Source organism: Telmatherina bonti (assembly GCF_933228915.1).
Source record: "Telmatherina bonti genome assembly, chromosome: 22".
Taxonomy (NCBI): domain Eukaryota; kingdom Metazoa; phylum Chordata; class Actinopteri; order Atheriniformes; family Telmatherinidae; genus Telmatherina; species Telmatherina bonti.
Window position 1 is genome coordinate 33,793,675 of NC_136631.1, and position 26,668 is coordinate 33,820,342.

At 39.9% G+C, this 26,668-nt stretch overlaps 1 protein-coding gene across 2 annotated transcripts; it reads right to left on the reverse strand.

Annotated features, from left to right (window-relative positions):
- Positions 1–4,662: 4,662 nt before the first annotated feature.
- Positions 4,663–14,429, reverse strand: cdc25b (cell division cycle 25B). Of its 2 annotated transcripts, none has more exons than XM_079261817.1 (15): positions 14,104–14,429; positions 13,885–13,964; positions 13,440–13,488; positions 12,309–12,350; positions 12,100–12,133; positions 11,593–11,730; positions 10,776–10,895; positions 10,547–10,687; positions 10,033–10,110; positions 9,767–9,955; positions 7,484–7,588; positions 7,334–7,396; positions 6,526–6,621; positions 6,179–6,424; positions 4,663–4,955 (listed from the first exon to the last, which is right to left on the reverse strand). In XM_079261817.1, exons 1-15 carry the CDS (start codon positions 14,310–14,312, stop codon positions 4,815–4,817), a joined length of 1,731 nt encoding a protein of 576 aa, XP_079117943.1. In that variant the 5' UTR covers positions 14,313–14,429; the 3' UTR covers positions 4,663–4,814. The 2 variants fall into 2 exon arrangements, with proteins under 2 accessions (XP_079117943.1, XP_079117942.1); XM_079261816.1 differs by having other exon boundaries at positions 11,584–11,730.
- Positions 14,430–26,668: the final 12,239 nt, after the last annotated feature.

A 26,668-nucleotide genomic window follows, 5' to 3' on the forward strand; every position in this document is an offset into this window, starting at 1 on the left:
AACAGGATGTGTGTGAAGGGAAGGCGATCATACAGACCAATGACAGCGAGACCCGCAGATTTGAAATATAGGAAGCTAAAAACAACACAAGCAGATAAAATATCTGTCTGCTGTGATCGCAGCAGGGTGAAATAAAAACATCCTGCATGTGCATGCAGACCATCTCCAACTGGGCTGAGCAGAAACACAAGCGGGAAAACGATGAGTTTCAAATCCTCCCAAATCACTCAGAAGCAAAGTTCCTCCTTCCACAAACTCCACCCGAGCGTTGAAGCCGCAGTTTTACGCTGCTCTCTTGTCCGCCTGCGAGGCCCTTTGATTTACAGGCTGTTCTCTCAGTTTGCTGTCAGTGTCAGAGGACAGCAGCTCACAGCAAGCTGGTGTGAACAGGTGACGCAGAGGTCAGAGGTTTTTAAGCGGCTCGTAGCTGCATGCAGCTTTCAAAAGCAAGTTTAAAAGGTGGAACCATGAAGGAAAGCTGCTTACAGGATGGGTGGGGTCATTTTTACAGAAAGCCTTCAGGGTGCGAAGGGCTACGTTCACATCGTATGAAGAAAGACAGATGTTGGATTCAAATTCATTATTTTACATATAATTTAATATAAAGGAAAGATAAAGATATTTAAAAGGATTTTGAGCTCTGAAAGTTTATATTTGCTAAAATGTATAATTTTACATTTAAGTTACCATACATCACTGGGAAGCTGCTAATTAGCCAGATTAAAGCCTGAGACGTTAGAAGCAACATCATTTTTTTGACCGTGTAATCCTGCTCGTATTTGTTATATTGTTCTTATTAAAAATTAAAAGAAAGAAGAAATGGTCTACTCGCTTTTCAAATACAAAGTTTCTAGACTGACTTCAAAGTGGTGGTAAAGAAGAAAAACGAAGTGCCACTACAACAGATTTGCATTTAAACTAGAGCAGGTCTCATCAGCGACCAGTCTGGGACTATTCTTTTCCAGGATTTTTACATCAAAGACATGTTGTGCATGTGATATACATTAGTTTATTGATATATAGCCTACAACTTGACAATAACCCAAAGTTTTATCACTGTATGCTGATGATACACAGCTTTATTTAGGTGTGAAGCCTGAAAACGTTGTTTGGTAACTGAATGCTTCATGAACAATTAAACTAGATTTAAACTGAAGTTCTGTTATTTTGCCCCCAAAACGTTTAATAAGATCCTCTAACATCCATGTCAGATAACATTACAAGATAATCAGCTAAAAACATGAACTGAATTGAATTGAATTGAAATGAATTGAAGTGAATTGAATTGAATTGAATTAAACTTTTTTGTCCCACAAGGGGAAAATGTTGCATCGACCATTTTGTTCGGTGCGCTTGTTAGAACTGGGTTTGACCCCTTTTTATCCTCAGAACTGTCTTAATTCTAAACAAGTTTTTGGAAACCGTCCTCAGAGATTATGTCTCCTGTCTCAGGAAGTCTCCCTGGCCGGGAGTAGCAGTTCCTGTTGTCTGTTGTCTTTCTGTCCTCTTCCCCCCACACAGCAGAGGCAGATGGCTGCCTGTCCTGAGCCGGGTTCTGCCGGAGGTTTCCTTCCTGTTAAAAGGGAGTTTTTTCCTTCCCACTGTCGCCAGTGTGCTTGCTCAGGATGGGAGATTGGTTTCCTTATATAGGCTGTTATGAATTGGCTTTCATTATGTATGTTTTTTTTTCTGTCTGTAAAGCGTCTTGAGATGGCATTGCCGTGATTTGAAGCTATATAGATAAAGTTGAACTGAATTGACCCCTTTTTATCCTGAGAACTGTCTTAAGTCTGAGCAGGTTTTTGGAAACAGTCCTCAGAGATTTTGCTCCACGTGGACACAATAGCATCCCACATCCGTGATGAATCTCCTGTGGAGGCCACTGGAGTACGCTGAACTCATTGTCATGTTGAAGAAACCAGTTGGAGATCATTTGAGCTTTGTGACATGGAGCGTTCTCCTGCTGGGAGACTGGACACCATGACCTCATCATACCGTTCTCCCATCACACGCTTTTATTTCTGCACCGGCTGCAGTTTAAACTCCTGCTCTGTATTTATAAAGTTTTTAAGAGCAGAAAACTTTTTCTTTTCCAACTAGACCCATAATGTCACGGGCCTTCAGTCCATTTGCTGTTTAATTGAGTACTAAGTTTGCTGTCCTGGTTCTCCAGGGCTCCAGATGAAAAAACTGGCTCAGTGACAGGAGAACACACATCCACGTGTTTCCATGTTGGATTTCATTGCTTCGGTTTTGTTTTGCATCTTTCTAGGTTTTGAAAATGTACTTGCAGCTACTTATCCTGCAAGTTGAGTCAAAGGATTTTTGCCACGTTGCGATTGTCAAAGTCAACCATGCAAACAGATTACTTTGAGATATTACCAAATATATTCAAAGTATAGGAATAACTAGAAGAGTTTGCACATTGTGTCTTCATTTATAAACTAGGGGTAGATATTCTTAGTCTTTTGTATTAATCGTACAGCTCATGTCTGTTCTTCTCTATAGTAGGATGCGGTCAAGCTGGAAACACAACAGCCAAACAGAAACGCACTTCAGTCTCCAAAGATGCCTGCAGACTAAATTTAATTGAGAGAATTAAAGTCATGTTATTCTGTTGAATTATCAGAAATTAAGAGAAACAGAAAACTTGTACTGTAAACCTGAGTTCTTGACTTATAAGTGGAGTATTAGAGAGATGCAGCCAAGCGCAGGATGACTAAATACAGAGGGAAGAATTTAGAAATGAACCCTTGAGAACGTAAAGAATGAAATGAAAACTACTTTATTAATCCATGAAGGAAAATTCAATAAAAATAAAGCTAGGAGTTTATTTAAATCTTGCTGAATTCAGAGCTTGTAAACTAAATGAATAAATATGGATAGTAAATTGAATAAGTATGTTGTGACGTGCAGCGACAGAATGACAAACTAGAGTAGAGGGGGGTGGGAATAGCAAATAAGAGTACACTTTTTCCCACTCCTTTTATCTCACAAATTTATTTAATTATCAAATTGAGGAATTATCATTATTGCTATTAATATTTGTGATTATTTTCTTAATTAGTATGTATGTGTAGGTATGTACGTGTATTTTTCTTTTCTTTCATTTGTTCGATATAAATAACTAAACTAAATGCCAGTTTTTGCTTTCTGTTGGCCTTGCAGGTTTGAGTCTCGTCAGAGGATTCAGTAAAAACCTGAAGCCAACATGGAGGACAGTAAAACTGTAAGGGACTGGAGTATTGCATCATGTCGGATGTAAAAACCTGCAGGAGTTTCTTCCTTCACTGTTTAACATTCATCACCACAAAGCTGGTGTCCTGATATTTCCATATTTAGACTCTTATACTTCTCCATTTCAGAAGTTTGACTTCTAGTTGTGTAAAAGCAGCAAGACTTTTCATTCAGAAACTGTTGGCTGTTAAAGGAGTCTTCATCGCTCAGCGAGTGAAATGCAAACAGAAGCTCCCTCTTTTTCCCACAGCCGCACGACCTCCGAGAGAAAAAACGTCCGATTTCAAACCTTGGTAAACATCCAGACGGCAGAGCTCTGCTTTCTGACCTTCGCTCTGTCAGATGGATCACGTTTTTACAGCACGTGGTGGCTCCCAGTTTGTTTCCCTTCCTGCCACAGAAGTGTCAGGACATGCCAGGCGCCGAGTCTACAGAGGAATGTGTGAAGGAGGGAGGGAAGGGGGGAGGACACGTGCTTTAACAAAGAGGCCACTCCCAAGGCTGGTTGAGAAAGGGAGGGAGAATTTGAAAAACAGACAGGAACCGTTCTGTGAAGGAAAAAACAAGTCCAAGCAGAGCAGAAAACCAAACACAGTTGTGCTTTTCAGATTTAGACGACGAAGACGGTTTAAAACCTGCCAGACGTGGATTTCTGCTTCTATAGCTACTGCATAAAAATGCTCAGCATGCTAGTTTCAAAAACACCAAATGAACACAATCCACTCCACAATGCATTGGAACGCACATTGGATCTTTATTTCAGCAGCCTCCCCACCAGCCTGCACCGAAATATTAAAGCCACCCTACTCATTAAAACCGACTTCATGAGCTCTGCAGAGGGCAAAACATGTTATCTCTGGAAATCCAGGAGCCAAAGCAAAACAGAAGACGCTCTTTTTCAGGTTTAAAACCAAAAAAATAAAATAAAATAAAAACCTTCTCATACTTGCTGACCTGCAGCATCAGAAAATCTCACTGCAAAGTTAACAGGTAGTTCAGTTTGCTTTGGTTTCTGACTGAAAAATAATCGTGTATTTCAAGAAGAAAATCTCTGCACTGATCTTTTTACATGGTAAATTATCCAATTAGCATTTTTAGAAAGACATACAAGGATAACATATTATCCTAATCATAAAGGCCAACTCATTTAAAACATTAAAAAAAGGAAGGTAGTACAAAAAGCACCTCACCAATTCAAGGTATGAAATTAAGTGCTTAAATAAAGATTAGACATGAGACTAAAAATAACTGAAAAACACTGCAAAGAGGTTTGTTGTATTATTGCAATCTTGTTAAAAGAAGAAAAAAAAAAAAAAAAAAAAAAACCAGGAAGTAGGTCCAGGTGGTTTTAAAAAGAGAAAAAACAAAATTGCCTTATCAAAACTTTTTCTCTTTAAAATTTGTATAAATAACCAACATCGCAAAAGTTATCTGAAAATCTGGGGACTTGAAAAACCAAACCAAAAATAAAAGAAAATGCCCTTTTCTGCTGGTGTGACACCAAAAGGTATTTCCTCATTGGAGGGGTGAGGCGTTGGGCTCAGCGAGGAAGTCTGTTGGCGAGGAAGAGGCGGCGCTCACTGGTTCTTCAGACGGCTGTACATGTCCCTCTTGCTGCGCTCCCCGGCCCAAGTGCGACTTTTGAGGCGAAATTTCCGCAGATCCTCCCGGAAGTCTTCGTGGTGCATGGGCCGGTAGGACTGCGGCTCACACTGGGACTGCAGGAGGAGGAGAAGAGGACGTTAGAGCGAGGAGCGCTAATGAAGCGGACATGTTGAGAATGCAGAGGTCGGGCTGCTCGATTATGGCAAAAATTAAATCACGATTATTTTGACTGAAATTGAGATCTCGATTATTGGATGCGATTATCCTTTTATCTTTAACAACAGGATTTTTTTTTAAACATTAAACCGTGACTTTAAAAAAAAAAAAAAAATGTCTTTAGGTTTCCACATATTTTAGAAAACAGAGAAATAACATGAAGCTTTTTCTTGACGAAGTGCAAACACTGATGTAAACTGAAAAGATAAATAGAAGTAAGGATTAAACAACGTTGTGCATCGTGATGTTCCAGACTCTGCATCGTGCATTATAACCTTCTAACACACGGTTCCGAGTTGTTTAATCCGCTTATACCACAGTCCCACACAGTAAATATTTGTATTTATTTTCTACAACATTTGCTGAAGTATAGGAACTATTTTATGTTGGATGTGTTTTTTTATACCAAACAACCGCTGTCAGGCTGCAGCGCGTTTCTCTCATTCACCTGTTAAAAGACGGCTGATCTGAACCAGCTGGTTAACACGTTGCTATGGTAACCCCATAACGGAGGGATATAACTGTATCTAAACGCGCCGAACTACGTGTGCATTTATACAAAAATAATGCAGCCAGTTGTCCCTGACAATGGTATAAACTATGTTTAGGTGAACTTCCACAACCTACTGCAGTTATTCTACATGGACCTGCAGCCGGAGCCGACTGAGACTGGCCGCCTGGGAGTGCTTTAGGACGGGAGAGGCTCCCGCTGCTCCTTCCTTACAGTAACTGCAGAACAATATGTGCCTTCAAGTCAGTCGCCAAAACACCAGAAAAGTCTCTAATAACTCCAGTAAAAGCTGCTAGATTTGTCGCTTTTAACAAAAAAAGTCTCCAGATTTAGCGAGAAAGTCTCCAAGTTGGCAACAGTGTCTGAATGAAAGCAAAGCGGCTGTGGGAGGAGTTTACAGCACAGCGCTGCAACGCCAGAGACGCTCGATTAGCAGCTGAAGACAGCAGGAGAGGAAACTGCAGAGGAAAATAATCACACCCAGATCGTAATTGAGATTAAAACCTGAATAAATCGCCCAGCCCTGCCCAGAGGGGACGACTGAACCCGCAGTCTCTGCTGGACGGTGAAGATCTGTTTGTAGGGCTGACGTAAGACCTACAAACCAACCTGGAAATGAGGGAAGAAGTCTTTGTAGCCGCCCTTCAGGATGTAGAGCTCGGGGTAATGGAGCTTGGGATAGTCATTGATGGCGCGGTCTTGCTCTCGAACGAAGCGGCACATCCGAGGGCCGCGCTCCGACGAGAACTCGCAGTGGAAGACGACGATGACCCGTTTCTTTGAGCAAACTGGGACGATGGGGGTCTTGAGGAGGTAATCCTTCACCTGGTCTTCGTGGTGCAGGTTCAGAGCTCCCTGAGTCAAACAGAAAACGAGAGGTTTTTCCATCTCGCTCCATGACGCCGGGAGGCTCTTCTGCTGCATCAAGACTTGCATGATGGTACAACTTAACTCACCTTGATGTGTCCGCCTTCAAACTCGTAGGGGTAGCGGCAGTCGATGACAATGACCTTCTCAACCAGATCGAATTTGCCGGTGAGAGCTGCCACCATCTAAAGACATAGAAACAGATGTCCATTATGACCATAGACTGTATATAGAGATGGGCGGAGCCTCCGTGACGTCACCCGTAGGTTTCTGAAGAGCTGAATTGAAGCTCGGTGGGCGGTTCCTACCATCGCCATCTTGGCAGGGGCATGTGTGTCATCTCACCCGGAAAATACAAATATGGGCAAAGAGGAGGAGCTGAGAGGGGGGCTGTGAGCCTTGTGGTGGATGATTGACATCGAGTGAACTCCGAGCTTTGTGTTAGATAAAAGCTAACCTGGGGATATCAGGAGACGGAAGTAAGCAGGCTAAAGCTAAGTCACGTTGTTAACCGGCTAAAAACTGCGGTTGTTCTACATTCTTCTGACGATTCTTGAAGCAGGAGATCGGCTACCTGTCAATCAAAAGGACACGCCCCTAAATATGCCAAACTTTAATAAATTACTTTAAAACGGGCGAGTTAGAAAAAAATTCACATGTAAACTGTAAACATGTTTATTTCTGCTGTAAACATGTTTATTTCTGCTGTGAAGTTGGTCTTTTTAACATGGGAGTCTATGGGGATTTGCTCCGTTTTGCAGCCCCTAGTGGATGAAGGGGAAACTGCAGTTTTATACACTTCCGCATAGACTTCACTTTTAACCGCTGGAGTGTGCCGCTTGATTATGACTGAGCGGCTCTAAATGACCGAGCATTGCAAAGGGAAAGTCTGCTCACCATCTCTGAGGTAATGTACTTGAGGTCTTGATGTTTTCCCGACACTGTTGGTAAGACAAACGGCTAAAAGACAAAAAGGAAATTGGATTGGAAAAGCAATTCAATTTATCCAAGTGAAAGGTTCCCAGCTGAGGAGTTCGGAGTCTTCACCTTAGAAAAATCTCCTATTAGCTCATGAGAAGCTTCCTGCCTGTCCAGCAGCTTCTCAATGTCCGTCTGACAGAAGGACTTGGACCTCTGTAGCAGCAAGCAGTCCTGCAAGGAGACGAAGGAGACGCTCAGGGAGGCAGTGGAGGAGATAATGAGATGGTGAGTAAAGCTGGCCAGAAGCCAGAGAGCCTCAGCAGATGTTCCAGCAGCCTTTAGCAGGAGCCAGGTGATGAGGAGAGACTTGCTTAACCTGCACCAACAAGTCTGTTTCTTTTGTTACTTTTTTTTTTTTAAAGCTCTTGCATCACAATGAATCTCTGGTCAGAATTTTAGGTTTGCTTTAATATTATCTGGAGCTTTTTGAGCAAAAGGAAGCTTCTCAAAACAAGACAGCTGTCAGCATGTAGCTTAAGGATTATGGGACATGATGGGTGCTCCTGAAGGTACTTTCAAAGCAAAGTATTTGTGGCTTTAATTTACTTTAATATGTGTTACTAATGACACAATAAATAGCTGTACTCTCCAGTTAACTGAGCACGTCTGCCATCTTTGGAAAAGAAAAATGCAGCAGCAGAAGCATTTTTAACAAACTTTCTGAATGAATCACAAAAAGAGAAAAATTAAATGACAAAAACTAGATCATCAGCCTCTCCTGAGGTGTAATGAGTAACATAATTATGTGTTTTACTTCTTCTTTGGAGCGCATCTGTGATAAAATACAGTTATGTCTATGTGAGATAAAGATGTGAGATCAACAAGACGTCCTTTCTGCTTCATGTTGTCTTCACTGCAGACGTTTATTGGGGCATCAAAAGTCTCTAAAAGAAGATTCACACCAGCCTTTTTATTAGAATCTTAGCCGGTTATTAATCATTTCACCGATTGATTTAGCAAAGAAATTGTGATCAGAAGCGACGCAGCTGACTCCAGTCCAGGTCTCGGTTTGCTTCAAGGGGACCAAATACAGCAAGCGGACTACAAATCAGAGTGCATTGTGGGTGCAGTGCATGACATCATGAGCATGCGTGTGTAGGGACGACATTTCTGGACAGGAAAAGTAGTTTGCGTTCAGACATGGAGGAATTTGGAACGCTGCAGACTGCTGGGATCTGAAGCAGCTTCATGTTTAGCTGCGATGTTCCACAAACAGAAGTTGTTTGGAATTAATAAACAATTTGTTTTCTGCTTCAGTTACACTTGATGCATCTCCACCGCTGGAGGAGAGTGGAACTCCTTACTTAAAACGTCCGATTCGTGCAGCATGAACACGATCTCCATGCGGAACAACGTAACATGTAACTGAACTGGGCCCAGTGGGCTATCCCAGTGTAAAGGCACACTAAGACTGAATGTGGATCCAATTTATTGTCTTAAAGATGAGATTGTTTGGATTTGCCTCTCGAAGTTGTGATGAAGATTAGACAACACACGTTTTCCAAAGTCTTTTAGTTCTATTTCAGTGAAAGCAGGTTAGATCCGACCAGTCTGAGGTCTGGATGAACAATCCATGTTTGACATCTGTGAAGCGATTCAGAACGTCCACAACCTGATTAATAAGACTGTTCTACAGCCCTTAAAACAGATTGAGAAACTGAATTTATTTTTTCCTTTAAAAACACAAGAGTTTAACAGTAAAATCAATTATTTAAGGGGAAAAAAAAAAAAGTCTTAAAAAAGTCTTTTTTTTTCCAAAATAAAGCATCAGACCAGAATAAGTTCAGCTACATCAGAACATAAACTCAGACAAAAATTTACACATTGTTCTTATGGTGGGGAAAAAAACAAACAAAAAAAAACTATGGGACCTGTATGTCAAATCAGCCATCAGGGAAAAAAACAACCAGATCACATTGGATTGTAGCTGCTTGTCTGTTTTACTTTCTGCTGCTTATCCGTGGTTGTGTCATCTTTTATACACAGTTACTCGTTTCCATTTGAAAACATGTATACTCACTGATCCATCAGTTGTATAATAAAACCCAGAGAGACAATCAACTCGTTCACTAAGGCTTTACTGCTCAATAACAAATAATTTCCTCCTCATCTCCAAACTGGCAGAGCTGATAAATAAACAGGAGAAAATGGGACTGATCATATGTGAAGCTCTGCGGCCTGTTCACTCTGCTGGACGCAGAAAACTTCACCTGCTGAATTTCCCTCCACATTCTATCTAAAATAAAGTTTTATCTTTGAGACGTTGGCGTTTGCCGGGTTGTGTGCAACACAGAGAGGCTGCATCATGAAACCCGACCTCCATTTGAAGGTCCGGACAGCGAGACTCACCGTTCTCGGGGACTCTGCATTCTGTTCCATGTTGGTGACGTGTGTTCCCGCCACGCTGCGTCGCCTCTTCACCCTGACGGGCGTGTTTTCGTCCCTGGAGCAGTCGGGACGCTTTGCGGCTGGGCGGGACACCGGACCGGGCGCGGAGGGCGAGCGGAACAGGTTTCGTGGTCGGCAGCGGATGACGGGCTGAAAAGATGGAACAAACGATTAGATTTGCGTCTCCTGACGAGTCAACGAGTCGTGAGCCAGTCGGGGAAACTTACGGAGTCTTCTCCTGTGTTGTCGGCCATCAGTGGAGCAGTGAGCAAGCTCGCCATTCCCATCGGCATCCCACAGTCATTCTGCAAGGCAATAGGGTTGGGAAAATCAAATCGAAAAATCTAAAATCGGGATTTCTTTGTTTCTTCAATGAAATAAAATGAATCTACTATAGATTTTTGTCATTTATATTGGTTTTATTCATCTTTTTACTTGTCGTCTTGGGCATTATAGCAGCAGAATGATGGTCTGGCTACTGTGTTTTCTCCTAACTGAAATCAAGAAAAATTACTAGCAAAAAGAAGTTTTATACATTTTTTTTTTTTTGGTTTTTAAATCGACGAAAATCAGCAATATCAAAGAATTTTGAGGATCGCAATTTAAATCAAATTGGGACAAAAGCATATCGTCACAGCCCTACAAGGCAATACTTTATAGTTACCATGTTGTTAAAGGAGAAGTTAAACAGTTAATATCAATTTTTTGTTGCTTGGCGGGTTTTCAGAAACAGCGTCACACCTCCATGTTGTCGTCAAGGATCTCCAAGAAGCCATCGTCGTTGTCGTCGTCGTTCAGAGAGGAGGTGAGGGAGGAGCGTCGCAGAAACATGGGGCTCGAGTCGTAGAGGTCCATCTGCTGGGCCGACGGCGGCGAACAGAGCTACACAAAAACAAAAAAGAAAAGTCAGACTTTATTCTGACAGCAGGTTTCATCGTCTGACGCTGAGATTCTTCACACGGTCCCGTACCATGAGAGCCGGCGCCGAGTTGGGACGCTGAGCAAACGCCTCCTTTGGCTGCCCGCTGGTGAAAGAGCGCATGCGACAGCGGGACGCAGGCTTGGATGGCTTTTTAAATTCAAAGCAGTCCTGAAAGAGAAAAGGGTAAAAAAGCAAATGGAACGTAAACACCGAGCAGCCCGACAGGTAAATAAAACTCCTGCGAAGAAAACAATTTAGAATATTTCTGCAGTTTTTGTGTGAACAGAGTTTATGCAGGGAAATTTTTTTCTGTAATAACTCGACTTCAACCCAAATGATGCAATGCTGTCACCATGGCAACAAATAATCTCTAGATCTATCTTCAATAGGTGCTTTTCAAAAGGCAAGGAAAGACACTCAATGGCGACTTTCCTCGCATCAGTTAAGTCTGACTTCAGGACAGTTTCTATGTTTAGTGACATTTTAAAGATGCTTCATGTGGCTTTGGTGTTATTAGCTGTCATGTGCAACGGGAAGTCTCCTGGGGAGGAGGGAGGGGACGGGGTAGACCACCATCCAGGAGGTTTTTAGACATTTCCCCGTAGCGCCTGTTATAACAGCACACATCTCACATCTTGTTACGGGTTTGTATGTATACATGTGTAGTCAGTCGCTAAAGGGTTTAATTAACCGTGGAATTGCTCCATTATTCGTTTATCAGGTGCAACAAATGAGTCTTAAACCTGATCAGAGCATCATCCAATGCAGAAAGTGTCTTTGACTTAAATAAAAAAAAAAATAAAAAAAAATCACTTCAACACTTTTCTGGACATTCTGTGGCGACAACGCCTCTTACCCCACTGACCTCTGGCACGTTCTCCTTGTCTTCGAGATGAGAGCTGGGGGAAGTATTTCTTAGAAGGGGCTGCTGACCAAAGACTCCATAGCGATTCAAATCTGTCTCTTGTCCCTTCAGACATGGACTGAAACCCAAAAGCTGGAGCTGAAGAGGGGAAAACAAAAGGAAAAAGTTGGGAACGGCTCTGTGACCAGAAACTAACTGATCTCTGTTTTTTTTTTTTTATATTGTTGTTGTTATTATTAAATAAAACAGTTTGATTCGATTATTTGTGATATTTACTGCTGCGTGTGAAGAACTGAGGTGTCATCATTTCCCAAAATAACCCAAAACCTCTTGAGCCACGTTCACCGTTGGCGTCATTTACACCTCCACTGCCATTCTCTCTGTTGTTTCAACACTTTATTGGCTAAATTCTTACTGTATTTTTTCCCCTGAATGTTCCTGCAGTTTACACTGATTTTTAATGGAGACATGCAGGTTTGAACAGAAAGGAAAACCAAGCATGCTTACTGGCAGCGAGTTGATTCTTCGAATTGGCATCTTCCTATAATTAAGAGAAAAGGAAGGAGTCGTGGTCAGTACAAAATCCAATAGCAGCTAAATATTCTTGTTCAGTCTGAAGAACGAAACGATCCCCAGAAAGCTAATCTGTTCAAGCAGGAGGCCGTAAGAGACAAACAAGTAATAAACTTTGTGTAACTGAATGTAAAGCGACTTACTCGTTAAAAACTCTGATCGACTGCTGAATGGTCTTTTCAAATCTATAACAGAGCAGATAGAAAAATAAACAAATTATGAGTTGCTTCTTCGTGAGAGTTAAAGCACCAAAGTTAATGAACAGCTAAATCTGGGGGGGGGGGGTTTGAGTTTGAAGAGGCAAGAGGTGGTCCTTTGCATTGGAGTAATGCCCACCTGTATGCTAAACAAGTGGAGCTGAGCACTCGGGGGAAGGGAGAAGGGACGCAGAGATCAGCTAATCTACCATATGCCTGCCGGAGCCAACGCTTGGGGCCTTTTCTGCAAGAGTCCTTTGTTTGTTGAGAGGGGAGCGTGCCCCTTTCAACGCAGACCAGAAGAGGGGAAAGCAGTTGTTCTCTAGGGGTGCCCTCATTTCTATAGCGGCAATGTAAAGGGGAAAAAAGAAAAAAAAAGACCCCTCCTTTTTGCTATTGAAACAACAGTATAGGAAGAGTGTGCCAAAACTAAGAGGGGGTGGGTATCACTAAACCCAAGCCTAGGGTACAGCCTACCCCCGGCCAGCAGAGCTCCTGGCAACATAATAGCTGTAAAGGGCGGTGAATGATGTGAATGAGGTCTTCAGCACCCACCGCTGCTGTAAAGGCACTCAGATCAGAGAGCAGCAGATGTCTGCAGAGACTCACCCAACTGAGAGTTAGGAGGCCACCCATCATCAGACAGCTGAGGGCAAACTGGTTGAGATAAGGATGCTGAGCACTACTGCTGCAAACAGGTTTCACTGGGGTGGGCATTCATTTCCCAGCACACTGGAAATCTTACTTTCAAACAAATCAACTATGAATATTTCTCTCCTTGTTCACCTTTCCCCCCACCTGATCAAAAAAATACTACAGAAAGTCAAACATAACCGACGCCTTTCATGAAAAAAAAAGACAAAAAAAGAAAGTTAAGAAGACATGTCTCATCTCTTAATCTGATTAGAAACAACCCTGAGTGATCCAGTCATCTTAAAGCCAACCGTAGGAATAATAATCCTGCAAATGAGAACTGGTGAAGCCAAGCACAGTGTAGGGATGAGTAGGTGCAAAGAGGGGCAGTTCTCACAAGTTTATACATTAGAAAAGACAGGAGGGGGAAACAGAGCCACTTACGTGTCCTCTACTTCACAATCCAGAGGGCTGGGGAGGTCCATGCCAAGGCCTGGAGGAGGACATGAGACACAAATTCAAACACTAGTGAAACAGCAACTTAGGAGAACCCATATAGTGACTCCCAGTGACATGTATCTGTTCAGCTAAGTATAAAGAAGTTAAAGAATGCATTACAATGTCATCACAAAAATGCATATTTGATTCATTTGTAGACTTGTCACCCAAAAATCCAAAAGATATTTAGTCACACTTAACACTGACAAAGAAATAAAGCATATTCCCCACTACTGATGTTACTAATTCTCTCAATTATTTAATTACTACCCTCCTAAATGAAGTTAAATCAGAACCTCTTGGTCAAAGCTTATTTAAAATGATAAAATAACCCCCCTGACATTAATACCAACATCATGAAACAGAGACAATGGATTGATAAGGGGCTCACCAGCATCAGATGAGACATCAGAAGCAAAGGAGGGAACCTTCTCAAGAACAGGCTTTCTCCTTTTCGGGGTATCACATTGACTGATTAAAAGAATAAACATACATAAGTGACGTGCAAACATCTCTATATTCTGCATGCCATATAAGCTTTGTAAAATCTTGTAAAGAATTTAGAATAATCAGTATACAAGAAAAAACAGTACAAAAGTAATAATAGTACCTGCCGAGCCCAGCTAAATTGTTCATATCAAAAGCCAAATTTGTGACTGGAGACAACACAGCGGCGGGTCCAGGGGAGAACAGATTCCTGCAGTGCGTGGTCTTGGTGCTCAGCTCCGGCAAAGCGAGCGAGAAAAGCTCGGGGATCCCTTCGGGCCTGCTTTTAAAAACCGACTTAGCAGGACTTGTGCTTCCAAATTCGAGCTCCATTTTCCTTTTTTTATCCAATCTAGACGGATCCTGTGGAATATTTTACTTTGTGGTAGATTTATAATGTGGATTTAGAGCTGCAAGTCAGAAAATGCCGACTAGCAACACGGTCCAAACTTTACGCTAACCCGGAAGCTAACCAGCCAGCTAGCAAAATTTATGTCAAAACATTTTCAAAAATACGATCCAAACACCGATTGGAAGGGATTCGGTGGTTCTGTGAGAAGTAAAACTTGCATTCGACCTGGGTAAATTAACCGAGCCACATAGTTGTTGTGCATGCAGCAGAGTAGCAGTACTACGTGCTGCCTCCCTGACAGCCTCTGGTCTCTGAGGAAGCCTGAGATGAAGCTCGCGTTTATGTTCAAAATAGAAGACCAGGAGCGGCAAATTTTCAGCCAATCAGAGCTGTTGTGTCATCCAGCGAACCAATCAGAGCTTGAAACGAAACTCCGCTGTTGTTCTTTCACCGGACGTAGAGCAGAAGGAGGAACGTCACGTGATGACATAACTTTAAAACTTCTTTTGTCTTCACCAAGTTAGACGGGCAGTTTATATTTTTATTTTATACAGCTTGACGAACCTGACTTTAATCCGTTTTGCTTGTTCTTAGCCTGGGTTTGTCTGTGAAATTACATGGCTATAAAGTAATTAGTTAAAAATCGAATAAAGTATGCTGCAGGCAAAATTTTTCTCACATAAAAATACTTTGAATAAACTTAATCACAAATATTGCATAAAAATACATTTAATTTAAAATATACACAAAATATGGAAAAAATCAAATTATGTGTCTCATATTAAAATATAGGCAACTAGAAAGTAAAATTACACCACAGTTCATAAAGATTTTTAATGTTATTAAAGTGCATGATAAACATGAATGTAATTAGTTATAAAAGCTGGTAATTGAATTAATGCTCTTAGATTCCACAAATGTGTTTCACTGTTTATTCTCTTAACATTTAATAAATACTGCTTTAGCTTCGTCATTTTATTTTGTTTTTTATTGAATTTCCCTTTGGGGATTAATAAGTATTTTTCATTTTCATCACATTCTCGTCCTCTCAGAAAATCTCTCAGGCACATTTTGACCTGATTATTTGTGGGCTAACAGCAGTCAAGCTTATATGCCTCCCACACAGACAAAAGAAATGAGTTTCATACCAGTAAAACAGGATGCATAAAGACCAACTCTGTTTGGCTCTTCCCTCTGTGGAACACGGTCCTCCTTGCTTCCTGAAATCATGCTTTGTTCAGAGAGAAGGGAAGCAGTATGAGAGTACTGAGAGAGGACAGTTAATTTGCAACAGCAAATGTGTTTGCATGAGAGTTTTCAAGTTTTAAAATGATAATTGTTACGTTTATGTTTGTGAAACATCAGCATCTGCTTTGTCTGAGAGGAAAATTGCAGCTGTTTTCAAGTCAGAACTATTTTAATATGGACTTTATACTTAGTGGACTGAAACTCTTCTGGTGTCAAGTTCAATGCACAGATTCAATGTTGCATTAAAGTTATAAATGTTATAATGTACTTTAACCCCACACAGGGGGAATCTTAAAATATCAATGCATTTTCTTTCAAAGGTCTTTTATTGAAACTTTTACAGGTCAACAAAGATCATCAGGCAGAGACACGGTGACTGTATTTTTGCTTTTTTACCCTGAACAGGAGGTAAACAGGAGGTAATATTAGAACTAGAACACAATAGCATAGGCACACCCACCCATCCACCCACAATCCATGAATGAAAAATATTATATAAGTAAATAAAGAAAGAAAATGTCATTTTAAAAAAAGGGAACCACTCTGATTTGGCTGTTGTACATTTTTTAAAGAGATCAAGAAAGGGGCGCCAGGTCCTGTGAAACCTAAGAACTGATCCTCCAATAGTAAAGCAATTTTTTAAGACACAACAGGTTCATCATATCAGTGTGAGGCAGAAGGAACTAAGCGTTAGGGTTACCTAAAAGAGGAAAAGGCCAGGATCTCGTCTTTAACTCAATGCATTTTAAATGTTCTAGTTTCTCTTTGTGGAAACAGTTATTACACTTTTTCTTTTCTAGTGCTTTGTTGAGCAGAAAGTATTTGTTTAGCTCCAAAGAATCTCTTCTTGTTATGAATGTAGATATAAGCATGCAGAAATGTTCCATTAGTGAAACACAAAGAAGGCTCTCCTGCACGAAGCCCTCGTATAACGCTGTGGTGTCCCAGACAGAACAATAATTTGAGAGCTTGTGATTTACAGAAATGTTGGTATGCAACCAGTTGAACCAGACTATAGAAGCTGTTCAACAGATAAAACCAGACAGGTTTTAGAGTGCCAACTCATCACTATTCTGTCTTAGGTTTATTTGAGGATATTATATGTGTTTTCAGACTTTCCTTAAGCCCTAGTTGGATGCTTTTTTAAAACTTCTCATCATATGTCCAGCTCCTTATACACCTTTCCTGACTACATTAACATGGACAATGGTGCAGTGAGGTGTAATTTGGAATCTGATAACTTATCAAGCAGGCAGCGCCCGTTTTAGCACAACAACAGGGCTTTATTCCAGCAGGAATTCAGCATCATTTTCAGTAAACCTGTGAATGTGAGGAGAGGAATAACTACCATCCATTTGAGCACTCTTTGTTCAGCCGAAGTATCCGTGGTACTGGCCTTGCAAATGTAAAAGAAGTTTAATGAAATTCCCAGGAGAGGTACAAGCATCGGTCTGTGCTCCACCCCTCATCTGAAAAGAGGACAAAAAGAGGGAAAGGGGAAGGTGACTCACACTTACTACAAGGAAAACCCTTCAATCCTGAGACTTTTAGTTTCCACCAAACCTGCAAGCACACCAGCAGACACCACTGATGAGTACTTTTGACCATTTTACTGTAAATCCTGTTTTATTTAAAGTTACAGTGAACTAAATATGTATTTAATTGCTCATACCGAGTCAGACAAAAGATGCTCTTGTGTATCTATGCAACACAGTTTACTAACTTTACATAACTTCATACTCAAACTGATTTCAGTTTCCAGTGAAATTACTTTACTGTTGTAAACTGTGCACGCATGATATGCCTACATGAGCCACGTGAGGCAATAAATAGAGCTAAGAGGGAGCTAAACAATAATCCAAAGAGATGATAAGGATTTCCTGTAGTTGCAGAACCTGCATCCTGTTTGGAAAAGATTCAGTTTGTGTTACAGAAGCATGACTGAACTTTGTTCACGACGAGTTTCACTCTATTTAACATACTGTGCAGAGGTTTGGGATAAGGTCTACTAAAGTTAGTTACTTTTGGTGGATTTTAGTGGCCTGTCAAACAGCACAGTTAATAGCTAGAGGCAGAAAGAAATTACTACAAAGAAACATCCAGACATTGTTGCATGTTCAAGGTGGAGCTCATCAGTAAAAGGAAAAACTTCCTTCTAAAAACTCAAAGTGCACAAATGGCCAGAAAACAATCTTATACTTCAGTTTGTGGCGTGAAATTATGAAGCAGCCTCAATATTGACCTGAAAAAAATCTCCAAACAATAATCATTAAAAAAGAAAAACGTCTCAAAGACATGATAAAGAAGTATAAAGAGGCGGATTTGTAAATATAAGGTGCTATAGTCCATTTAGTATTATAACCTCTTTTATATCAATTTCACTTTACTTCTATGTACAATAAAATGGGTAATTAATAATATTGGATGAACAATAAGACATGAATGAAGTTACTGAAGTTACTGTAAATTATGTTTATCTGTGTGTCTTGTCTAAGATTACAAGCAGTGAATAAATCATGGCATACGAATATATGAAGCAAAAAATCCTCCTACATGTTCTTTCCTCCATCTTTAATTTCTTGTGACGTTTCTTTGAATAAACCAAGGTGCAAGTTAAAATCAGTCAGTGTGTTGATGTCCAGTTACTGGTGTTTAAAGTGAAATTCATCAGTACACAGATAAAGGGTCTCAGAAGCATACATGTGGTTTGTAAGCCTTGAGGTGGCTCAAAAAAACTTACATATTAAATGTCTCTGTACCATCAAAACAAGTCAGAAACACATTTTTAAGGCTGGAAAGTAACAAAATGCTACTTTCAATTTATGTATTAATACTGTGTGACTGTAATAACATGACCTTTATTTTCTTTTACATGTAAATGAGGCCACTTTTATGTTGTTTCTGTCTAACTGATTGACAGATTGTCATCTATATGTTATCTTTTATTTCATTTGACAACCTGTACTTCAGTTTTATCATCATTACTTTCCACAAATGAGCTCATTACTAATCTTCACTGTTTTCAAACTCATCATTTATAGTGGTCATTAGCAGTAAAACTGCAGTGTAGAGAGGAGGTCTTTTTCACATTCACATGCACGGAACTGGCATTTTATGGCCGAGGGAAGCTCAGAAGCTGCAGAAGGACCATTATGTGCCAATGAGACTGAAGCCAAAAATATTCACCCCCACTAATACTGGTGTTGTCCTCAGTTAGCCCTACATGTAAACGTAGTAATACCAACAAATGAAATACAAGTGAAGTTTTGCATGCATACTTTGTCTTTGGCTTCTAACTAAACTTTAAATAAAATTAAATGAAATGAAATGAATGAATGAAATGAAAAATACTTTATTAATCCCCAAAGGGAAATTCAATTTAAATATTTAACATTATGATTATGGAGCAGAGGGACCTCTGCTGGTTATATTATTTACATAATTTTATTAAAGAGGTTTAATGTATTTTTACACATGAATTCAACATTTATGAAGTAAAAAATTTACAGCTGTTTCTAATGTAGCAAAGAAAATAATATGAATATATTTCCCTATTTCTTATTTATTTATGTTTGTTTGTCTATCTATCTATCTATCTATCTATCTATCTATCTATCTATCTATCTATCTATCTATCTATCTATCTATCTATCTATCTATCTATCTATCTATCTATCTATCTATCTATCTATCTATCTATCTATCTATCTATCTATTTATTTATCACCACTTTGCTTGATTTCCTCAGTAATTCTTTTAATGTGATTTATTTCCTTTTAAGAAAAATCTCGAGTCAGTTCAACTGGATTTAAGTAACCTGAATCAGTATAAATAGATAAAACTAGTAATAGTACTAATAGTATAGTACTACTATAAAAGTAAATATTTACTTTTTGAAACCTGAAGTGCATTTCAACCACTAACTCAGGGGGACAGCTGTTAGACAACCTCAGAGGAGGTCAACGGTCAATCAGCAACTGTAATTACAGGCATTTACGTGACATTAACTGTTCTGTTGAAGCAGCATTAACATTGACACAAACTCAGACAGTTCGTTAGCACAGTGGCAGCTACATTACAAAGCTGGCAGACTCTTACATGTGTGGACATGTGACACGACTGTTACCACCACAAGCTTTGCACCACACGCTTGCAAACAGGAAAGGATTTTCCTGAATTCAAATCAATCCCTCTCCTCTGTGAAACAATTTGCATGAAGACCGCCCATCAGACACTGCTTTACCCACTGCGAGTCTCCACCAGTGGACAACCCTCCTCACACACACTTCCAGGCGCAGGTCAAGGTAGAAGAAACAAACATCTGCTTTTGTTAATGGACCTCAGCACAGAATGGAAGGAATTTTGGAGGGAAAGAGACAAAAGATGAGGAGGAGACGAAGACGGGAGGCTGCAGTTTGTGGGGGTTAATGAAAGGAGGGAGGAGAAGGCGAAGGAGGAGGAGGTTGGGGTTTATAGACTGAAATGACACATCCTGACAAGAGTGGGTGATTTCTCTGTGTGACAATAAAGAAAAAAAGGGGGGAAAAAGGAAATTAGAGAGGCTTTATTTCAGTGCCATATGTTCTGCTGAAACAGCATTACTTCCCATTCCTGGCTTCTTTTATAACAAACACAAAAAATTAAAGGATTAAAAATGTAATAAGGCAAAAGGGAGCTCATTTATATAGTAAAAGACACTGTGTGTGTGTGCGCACAATCATTCTTCCCATCGAGTAAATGGCTCAAATCTCTGGGTGGTTAATTTAAAAGGTGCTAAATAGGGCTTGGTGTGTTTGTCTGCTTTTTGAGTGTTCATCTTTTTATTTGAGCTCCAAACAAAGGAAAAACAAAAACAAACAAACAGAATAACAACCCTGGAGGTAGAATGTTTAAACAGTTTAATTACTGATCTTAATCTATGCAGATTGATGGAGACGTCAATGAAGAATCAGATAACCAGCATCGGCAGCATCAGCTGAAGGTGCAGCGACGCCAGTTCCTTAAAATGTGTCACAGGGAGGAACATGGAATGGCTGAAGTGTAAATATGTTAATGTATATTAATATTTATTCATGATCAGATTCAATAGAAGAACTGAGATATAAATTTGCTTTAACTAAAAAGGAAAAAAAAAATCACCATTCAACCACCATTTACAGCATAAACTTTTAGTGAGCTGCAAAACCTTGTTCATCCATTTTCCAAACTGCTTTGTCTGATGAAGGATTGCGGGGAAGCTGGAGCCTATCGCAGCAATCTTTGGGGAAGAGGCAGATACACCCTGGTCAGGTCGCCAGTCCATCGTAGGGCTAACACAAAGAGGCAAACAACCATACACGCTCACTGGTTGGGACAAATTTAGATTAACCAACCTTACATGTATGTCTTTGGACGGTGGGAAGCCAGAGTACCCTGAGAGAACCGCCGTGTATGCGTGGGTGAACATGAAAGCTCCACACAGAAAGGCCACTGTTTGAGCCTCCCCCCAGCAGAGGACCAAACCAGCAACCTTCTTGCAGTGAGGCCGCAGTGCCAACCACCATATCCAAACACATATGGGATCCTTATAATCATGCACCGGGTGAGTGTGTGTTTTTGAATGCCTATAATAAACACATTACATGTGTTAAATGGTGCTCTCTGCAGAACAGGCAAGTTTTAAACTGCGTGTGTTGAAATTTTATTTTGTTAAAGACATCAGTTTAACGCAAAATTCCCAGTTTCTGCTCAATGATGCATGAATCTTGTTATATAATGTTAAATAATATATAATATTCACCATGAATAAGTAGTTCACATTTTAAAAAATAAAGAAAATTTAGGAAATACTTGAGTGTGTTTCCTGTTTTTATTCAGAAAACATTTCCCCTGTGAATTTATATTTGACAATTTTGTTTGAAGCAATAAAAATTAATCTCCTTTTAAGCCTTCCTAGTTGCATACAAGCATTTAGCATATTCACAAACTAATTTCACTCATTTATATATGACATATGGTATGTATGTATATATATGTATATATATATATATATATATATATATATATATATATATATATATATATATATATATATATATATGTGTGTGTGTGTGTGTGTGTGTGTGTGTGTGTGTGTGCATGCATCTCTAAAACAAATCATGCAGATCTAATATTGTAAGATTGTCCTGCTGGGCATACTATCTGAAGCTGTAAAGTAAAGTTGGTCACTGTCATATGATTTACGTAAGTGAGCAGAAGCTTGACATGAACCTCTTCTAGACCTGATGTGCACCGCTGCTACGCAGCACAGTTATGAGAAATACTCTTGTGTTGTGACTGGCTGGTTTGTGATCATGTGTTTCTGGAGCTTCTCGCTGAATTTCTTCCATAACCTCTATTTTTACAAAACAGTTTTCTATTTAAAAATTTCAAACAAAAGAATGATTAATTGTTTGCTTCCACAGGCTTGTGAAGATGCTGTGCCATGTCTGAGGCCATTGTTGTTCTAAAGCAGGAAATCCCTGCCAAACTGAAGCAAACCACTGAAAGGACTCCACCCTGTGGAGTTTACCAGATCATACCATCCCTTTCACCACCTTCAGAAGAGAAACCGCAACATGACTAAACCCGAAGATAGAGTACGACCACATTTCACCAGCATTTGCCACGCCGGTCCAATCATATGCCACATGAGAATAAATCCAGGTTAAAATGTATCCTGCCTCTCTCATGGCCACTTGGTCAACCCTGTGACCCTGCATTGGATGGATTGCCTTCCTGCGCTTACCATTTCTCTCCTGGGAAGACATGTTACATTCGTCATGAAAATTTTCCAAGTAAATTCCATCGCAAATTTCCAAACTACACTTCAGTGGTTCCATTAAAGCATGCAAGTCATCTATGAATGGATATTGATGTAACCCCATCTCATCAACAGCGCCAGTGTTTAAGAGATATTAGCCTGGATCAATCTTTGCCAAATAAAAAACAAATTATTTAAAAAGGTACAGTCTGTAACTGATATGGCTTTTTGTTAGCAAAAATCAAGAATTGCTTTCTTAAATACATATTTTACAGAAGTCTAATTCACAGTCACATCCAATTAAAAATGTTCTCGTGGGGAGTTATTTATAAACGCAAAAGTGACGGCGCACACAGCAAGAGGCTCCCATGTTGCAACGGATTCTTTGAACAGTGTAGCCAAAAAAGGAGAAACTTGTTGGCCTTTTGTGTTTAGCTGTGAATCCCCATGTGAGAAAGGAGGGGATGGGGAAGAGGAGAAACAAGTATGGATGACTGTAAAGGCACATTCACATCAGCCTTTTTGCTTTGAACCCCAGTCCTTATGCGAGGAAAGTCTGCTTTATTTGAGAAAATGTGAATGCGGCAAACGTTTTGTGATACAGATGAAAAAAAGCGAACAAACACAGGTCTCGGTCTGTTTCAAAATGACCAAATACAGGAATAAATACAGAAAAAAAGTCACTTCGGCTGTAGCTCAGGTGGAAGAGCAGTTGGCTTGGAACTGGGAAGTTGGGAGTTTGATTCCAGGCTTGCCCTGACTATGTGCTGAAGTGTCCTTGGGCAAGACACTAAACCCTAAGTTGCCCCCCCAATGTGCCTGTTGTGGTATGAGTGTGTATGTAAGTCACTTTGGATAAAAGTGCCTGCTAAATGACTATAGAATAGAACTTGTTGCATTGTAGGTAGCGATGGTGTTAGCAGTCACCTGTTGTTTATACTGTGCCCATTGTTGCAGTGTATTTCTGCAGAATAAAAACCCCAAAACAGCAACGTCTCCCTGTTTAGCTTGCAAATGGAGGAAACAGTTTTCTTCTTCACGTGGGTCTTGTTCTCTTTTGCTAAATACTAGTGCAGCGCCACCTTTGGTGAGAATGGGGATGTATTATTCTGATGGTTTGGCTCGTTTGACCAAAGTGCAATGCACACTCTTTGCCCTGCGAAAGGGGGAAAAGGGATAAAAAATAGCCAAGAAAAGAAAAGAAATAGTAACCATGAGAAAACAAGAGTCGACATGAGTGTAGTGTTTACCAGATGGAGACAGTTTGTAAGGGAGAGTTATTTAAGGGAGAGTTATTTAACTTCTGGTTTTAACTCCAGTGTTTTCCTTATGGGGATCCTGCACGCTGCGGGCCCTGCCTGTTTGGTCTGGGGGCTGTTGTCATGGCGACCGCTGCTGTTTGGGTGGCGCGGGGTCCAGCACTGCAGCTTCACGGCTGCGGGGTGGCCCCTTTGCTGCCTTGGAGTTGTGTGGTTGCTGTGGCAACAGCCCCTATGAGCATGCGGGGGACTTGCTCCTGGTGTGGATGGATCCCTAGGTATCGTTTCCTCACATCAACATCAAGTCAGAATTTTTATCACTTAATTATTGTTTTTAGTTGTTTTATTAACCTGCATTCGGTTAAAGAGACAGTATTCAGGGAATGATGTTTTTCAGAGAATGTGGGTGGGTGTATGAGTGTGTGTGTGGGTGGGTGGGTGTGGGGGGGTTGTTTGCTCTATGTCCTTGTGTGTGTGAGTGTGTGGAAAGAGCTTGTGTCTATTATTTGTAAAGGCCTTTTTATCCACTATTTGTTTTAATCCTTATGACTTGATTTTATCTTGTAAAGCACTTTGTGTTGCCCGTGGCATGAAAAGTGCTCAAGAAATAAAGTTTGATTTGATTTGATTTGAGAGGGACTTCAAAATTGAGGCAGAGGTTCCAATTTTCTGCTGGACAGGTAAGTTCAATCAATCTAACAGTAAAGCTTATTTTGGTGTTATGTTAGAAACAGGGCAGGTAGTCCAGCAGCTACTTTATCCTCCATTTTGAGTCAGATCATTTACTGTTACTTGTTAAGCGGCAGAGACGCTACTTTGTTACTTAGCCTACAGTAGAAAATCTCCTTCTCAAGAATTTTCAGTTGTTACTTTTATACCTAATAATGACCAGGTTACCTGTCATCAAATTATTTGCTGGTTGTACAATCTTGCATTATTTGCCTCTTTCCCAACTTTAAAAAAAAAAAAAAATTGTTGCTGGCATTAAAGTTGAGATATCATTGAATTAGAAGTTAAGAAATAAGGCATAGAGAAATCACAAAAGACGCAGAAAATAATTTAATTTGGATTTATGTGTCATTGGTAATAGTTTGTCATGCTTTTATTTGTTTTGAGACATAAGAACAATGATGATGAAGCAGTTCTTAGTATCATCCAGATGAAACTGTTCATAATTAAACAGTTTCATTGGTCACAATTAATATAAATATTTATGTTTGAATTCCTGCAGTAAAACAACATGTAATCAAAGCTGTACCCCCCCCCCCCCCCACACACACACACACAAAAACAAAAAAAAGGAAACATGTAGCCTAAATGGAAGCATGCCACACAGCAAAAACATCAAGTCTCATTTTCCCTGTAATCCAGACTTGTTTTTATTCTATCATGTCTGTGCTTCTATAACTTGCTGATGAAGACAATATTGAAATATTGCTTAGAAAAAAGTCCTCTGCCCTTGTTGAAGTGAGATGGTTCCTACGTTTGCCTACTAATGTGACTGATGGACACGTGTGTATGTGTCTGTGTGTGTGTGTGTGTGTATGTGAGAGACAGTGTGTGTGTCTTCTGGTACATATTATATGTTGTATAGAAAGCAGTTGGCAGCAGTTGGCTTGCCCATCTGTCACAGGCCGAGCTGGGGCTTAATTTCTGCAGGATCAGACGAGAATTATTAATCATGTATGAGGTCAGGGATTAAAAGTTAATAAGCTCCACAAGTATCAGAGGCAGTGTGGTTAAATGTTCATAAACTCAACAATTAGCAATTCTAGACTGTAACGTCCCAAATGATTGATCCTCTCCTAATACTGGATTAATTGGGTTTAATCTAATTTGTTTGTGGAAAGGGTTTAACGTCATGTTCAGAGGACATTCAGAGGTGAGAGAATATTTCTCACAGCCAGCTCACACTCACTGACATGGGCCAATCAGTTTAAAGGAATGGAAACATCCCTGCTGCACTTCTTCTCTCATTTAAATTTTTAACTATTATTTTTATTTCAGGGGAGGTTTGCAGAGGTAACGATTGAGTTTTGCTAAATATCTCAATGATGTCAATGATTGAATGTTTTTTGTAAAGAATTTGAACCACAAATGAAGCCACAATTATTCTGTTAAAAAAAAAAAACTTATACAAACATTTTTGGGCACTCATAATATTAATTAATCAGGGGAAAAAATGATATGGTTGCAAAAAGGAGGTACCGGTGCAGAATATACCTGGCACCATATTTATAGATTAAGTGCCCCCATGGCTCATATACGGTGGCCCTGAAGTGCAAACCACAACAACAAAACAAAAAACACAAACTACAAAACAGAAAAACGCAACAACAAATTAAGAAACAGCAACAAATTGAAAATGACAACAACAATTAAAAAATACACAATGACAAATTAAAAAACACGACAAATTTAATTAACACTACAGAAAAATTCTAAAAAACACCACCAAAAAAAAAACAAAACACAATGACAAATAAAAAACAACGAACATCGAACCGGTTCAAAAGCCATCTGGCACCATCGTCCAATCAGCGATTTCTCTTGTTGCCCGCTGATACCTACCTCTTCCGGTATGTTAATGTAGTTGGGCTTTTTCTAAGTTTGTTGTCGTTTTTTTATTTGTCATTGTGTTTTATAATTTTCTTCGTTTTTTTTTTGTTTTTGTTTTTTTAATTTGTTGGGCTTTTTAGAATGTTTTGGTTGTGGTAATTTAATTGCTTATGTTTTTTAATTTGTCATTGTGTATTTTTTAAATATTGTTGTCATTTTCAATTTGTTGCTGTTTTTTAATTTGTTGTTGCATTATTTTGTTTTGTCATTGTGGTTTGCACTTCAGGGCCACCGTACTCATAACTAAATTAGGAAAAACAAAGAAACTTAGCCAAAGTTGAATTATTACCATCAACACCTAAGAAGCTCCTACAGGTGTACTCTTAATAGTATCCAGCAAAATAGTGGTCTGATCCAGACCATGGTCCTGACCACTGCAATGAGTAATCCCTGCCACTAGAGGGCGACAACATCAGTGGTCCTTGCCACT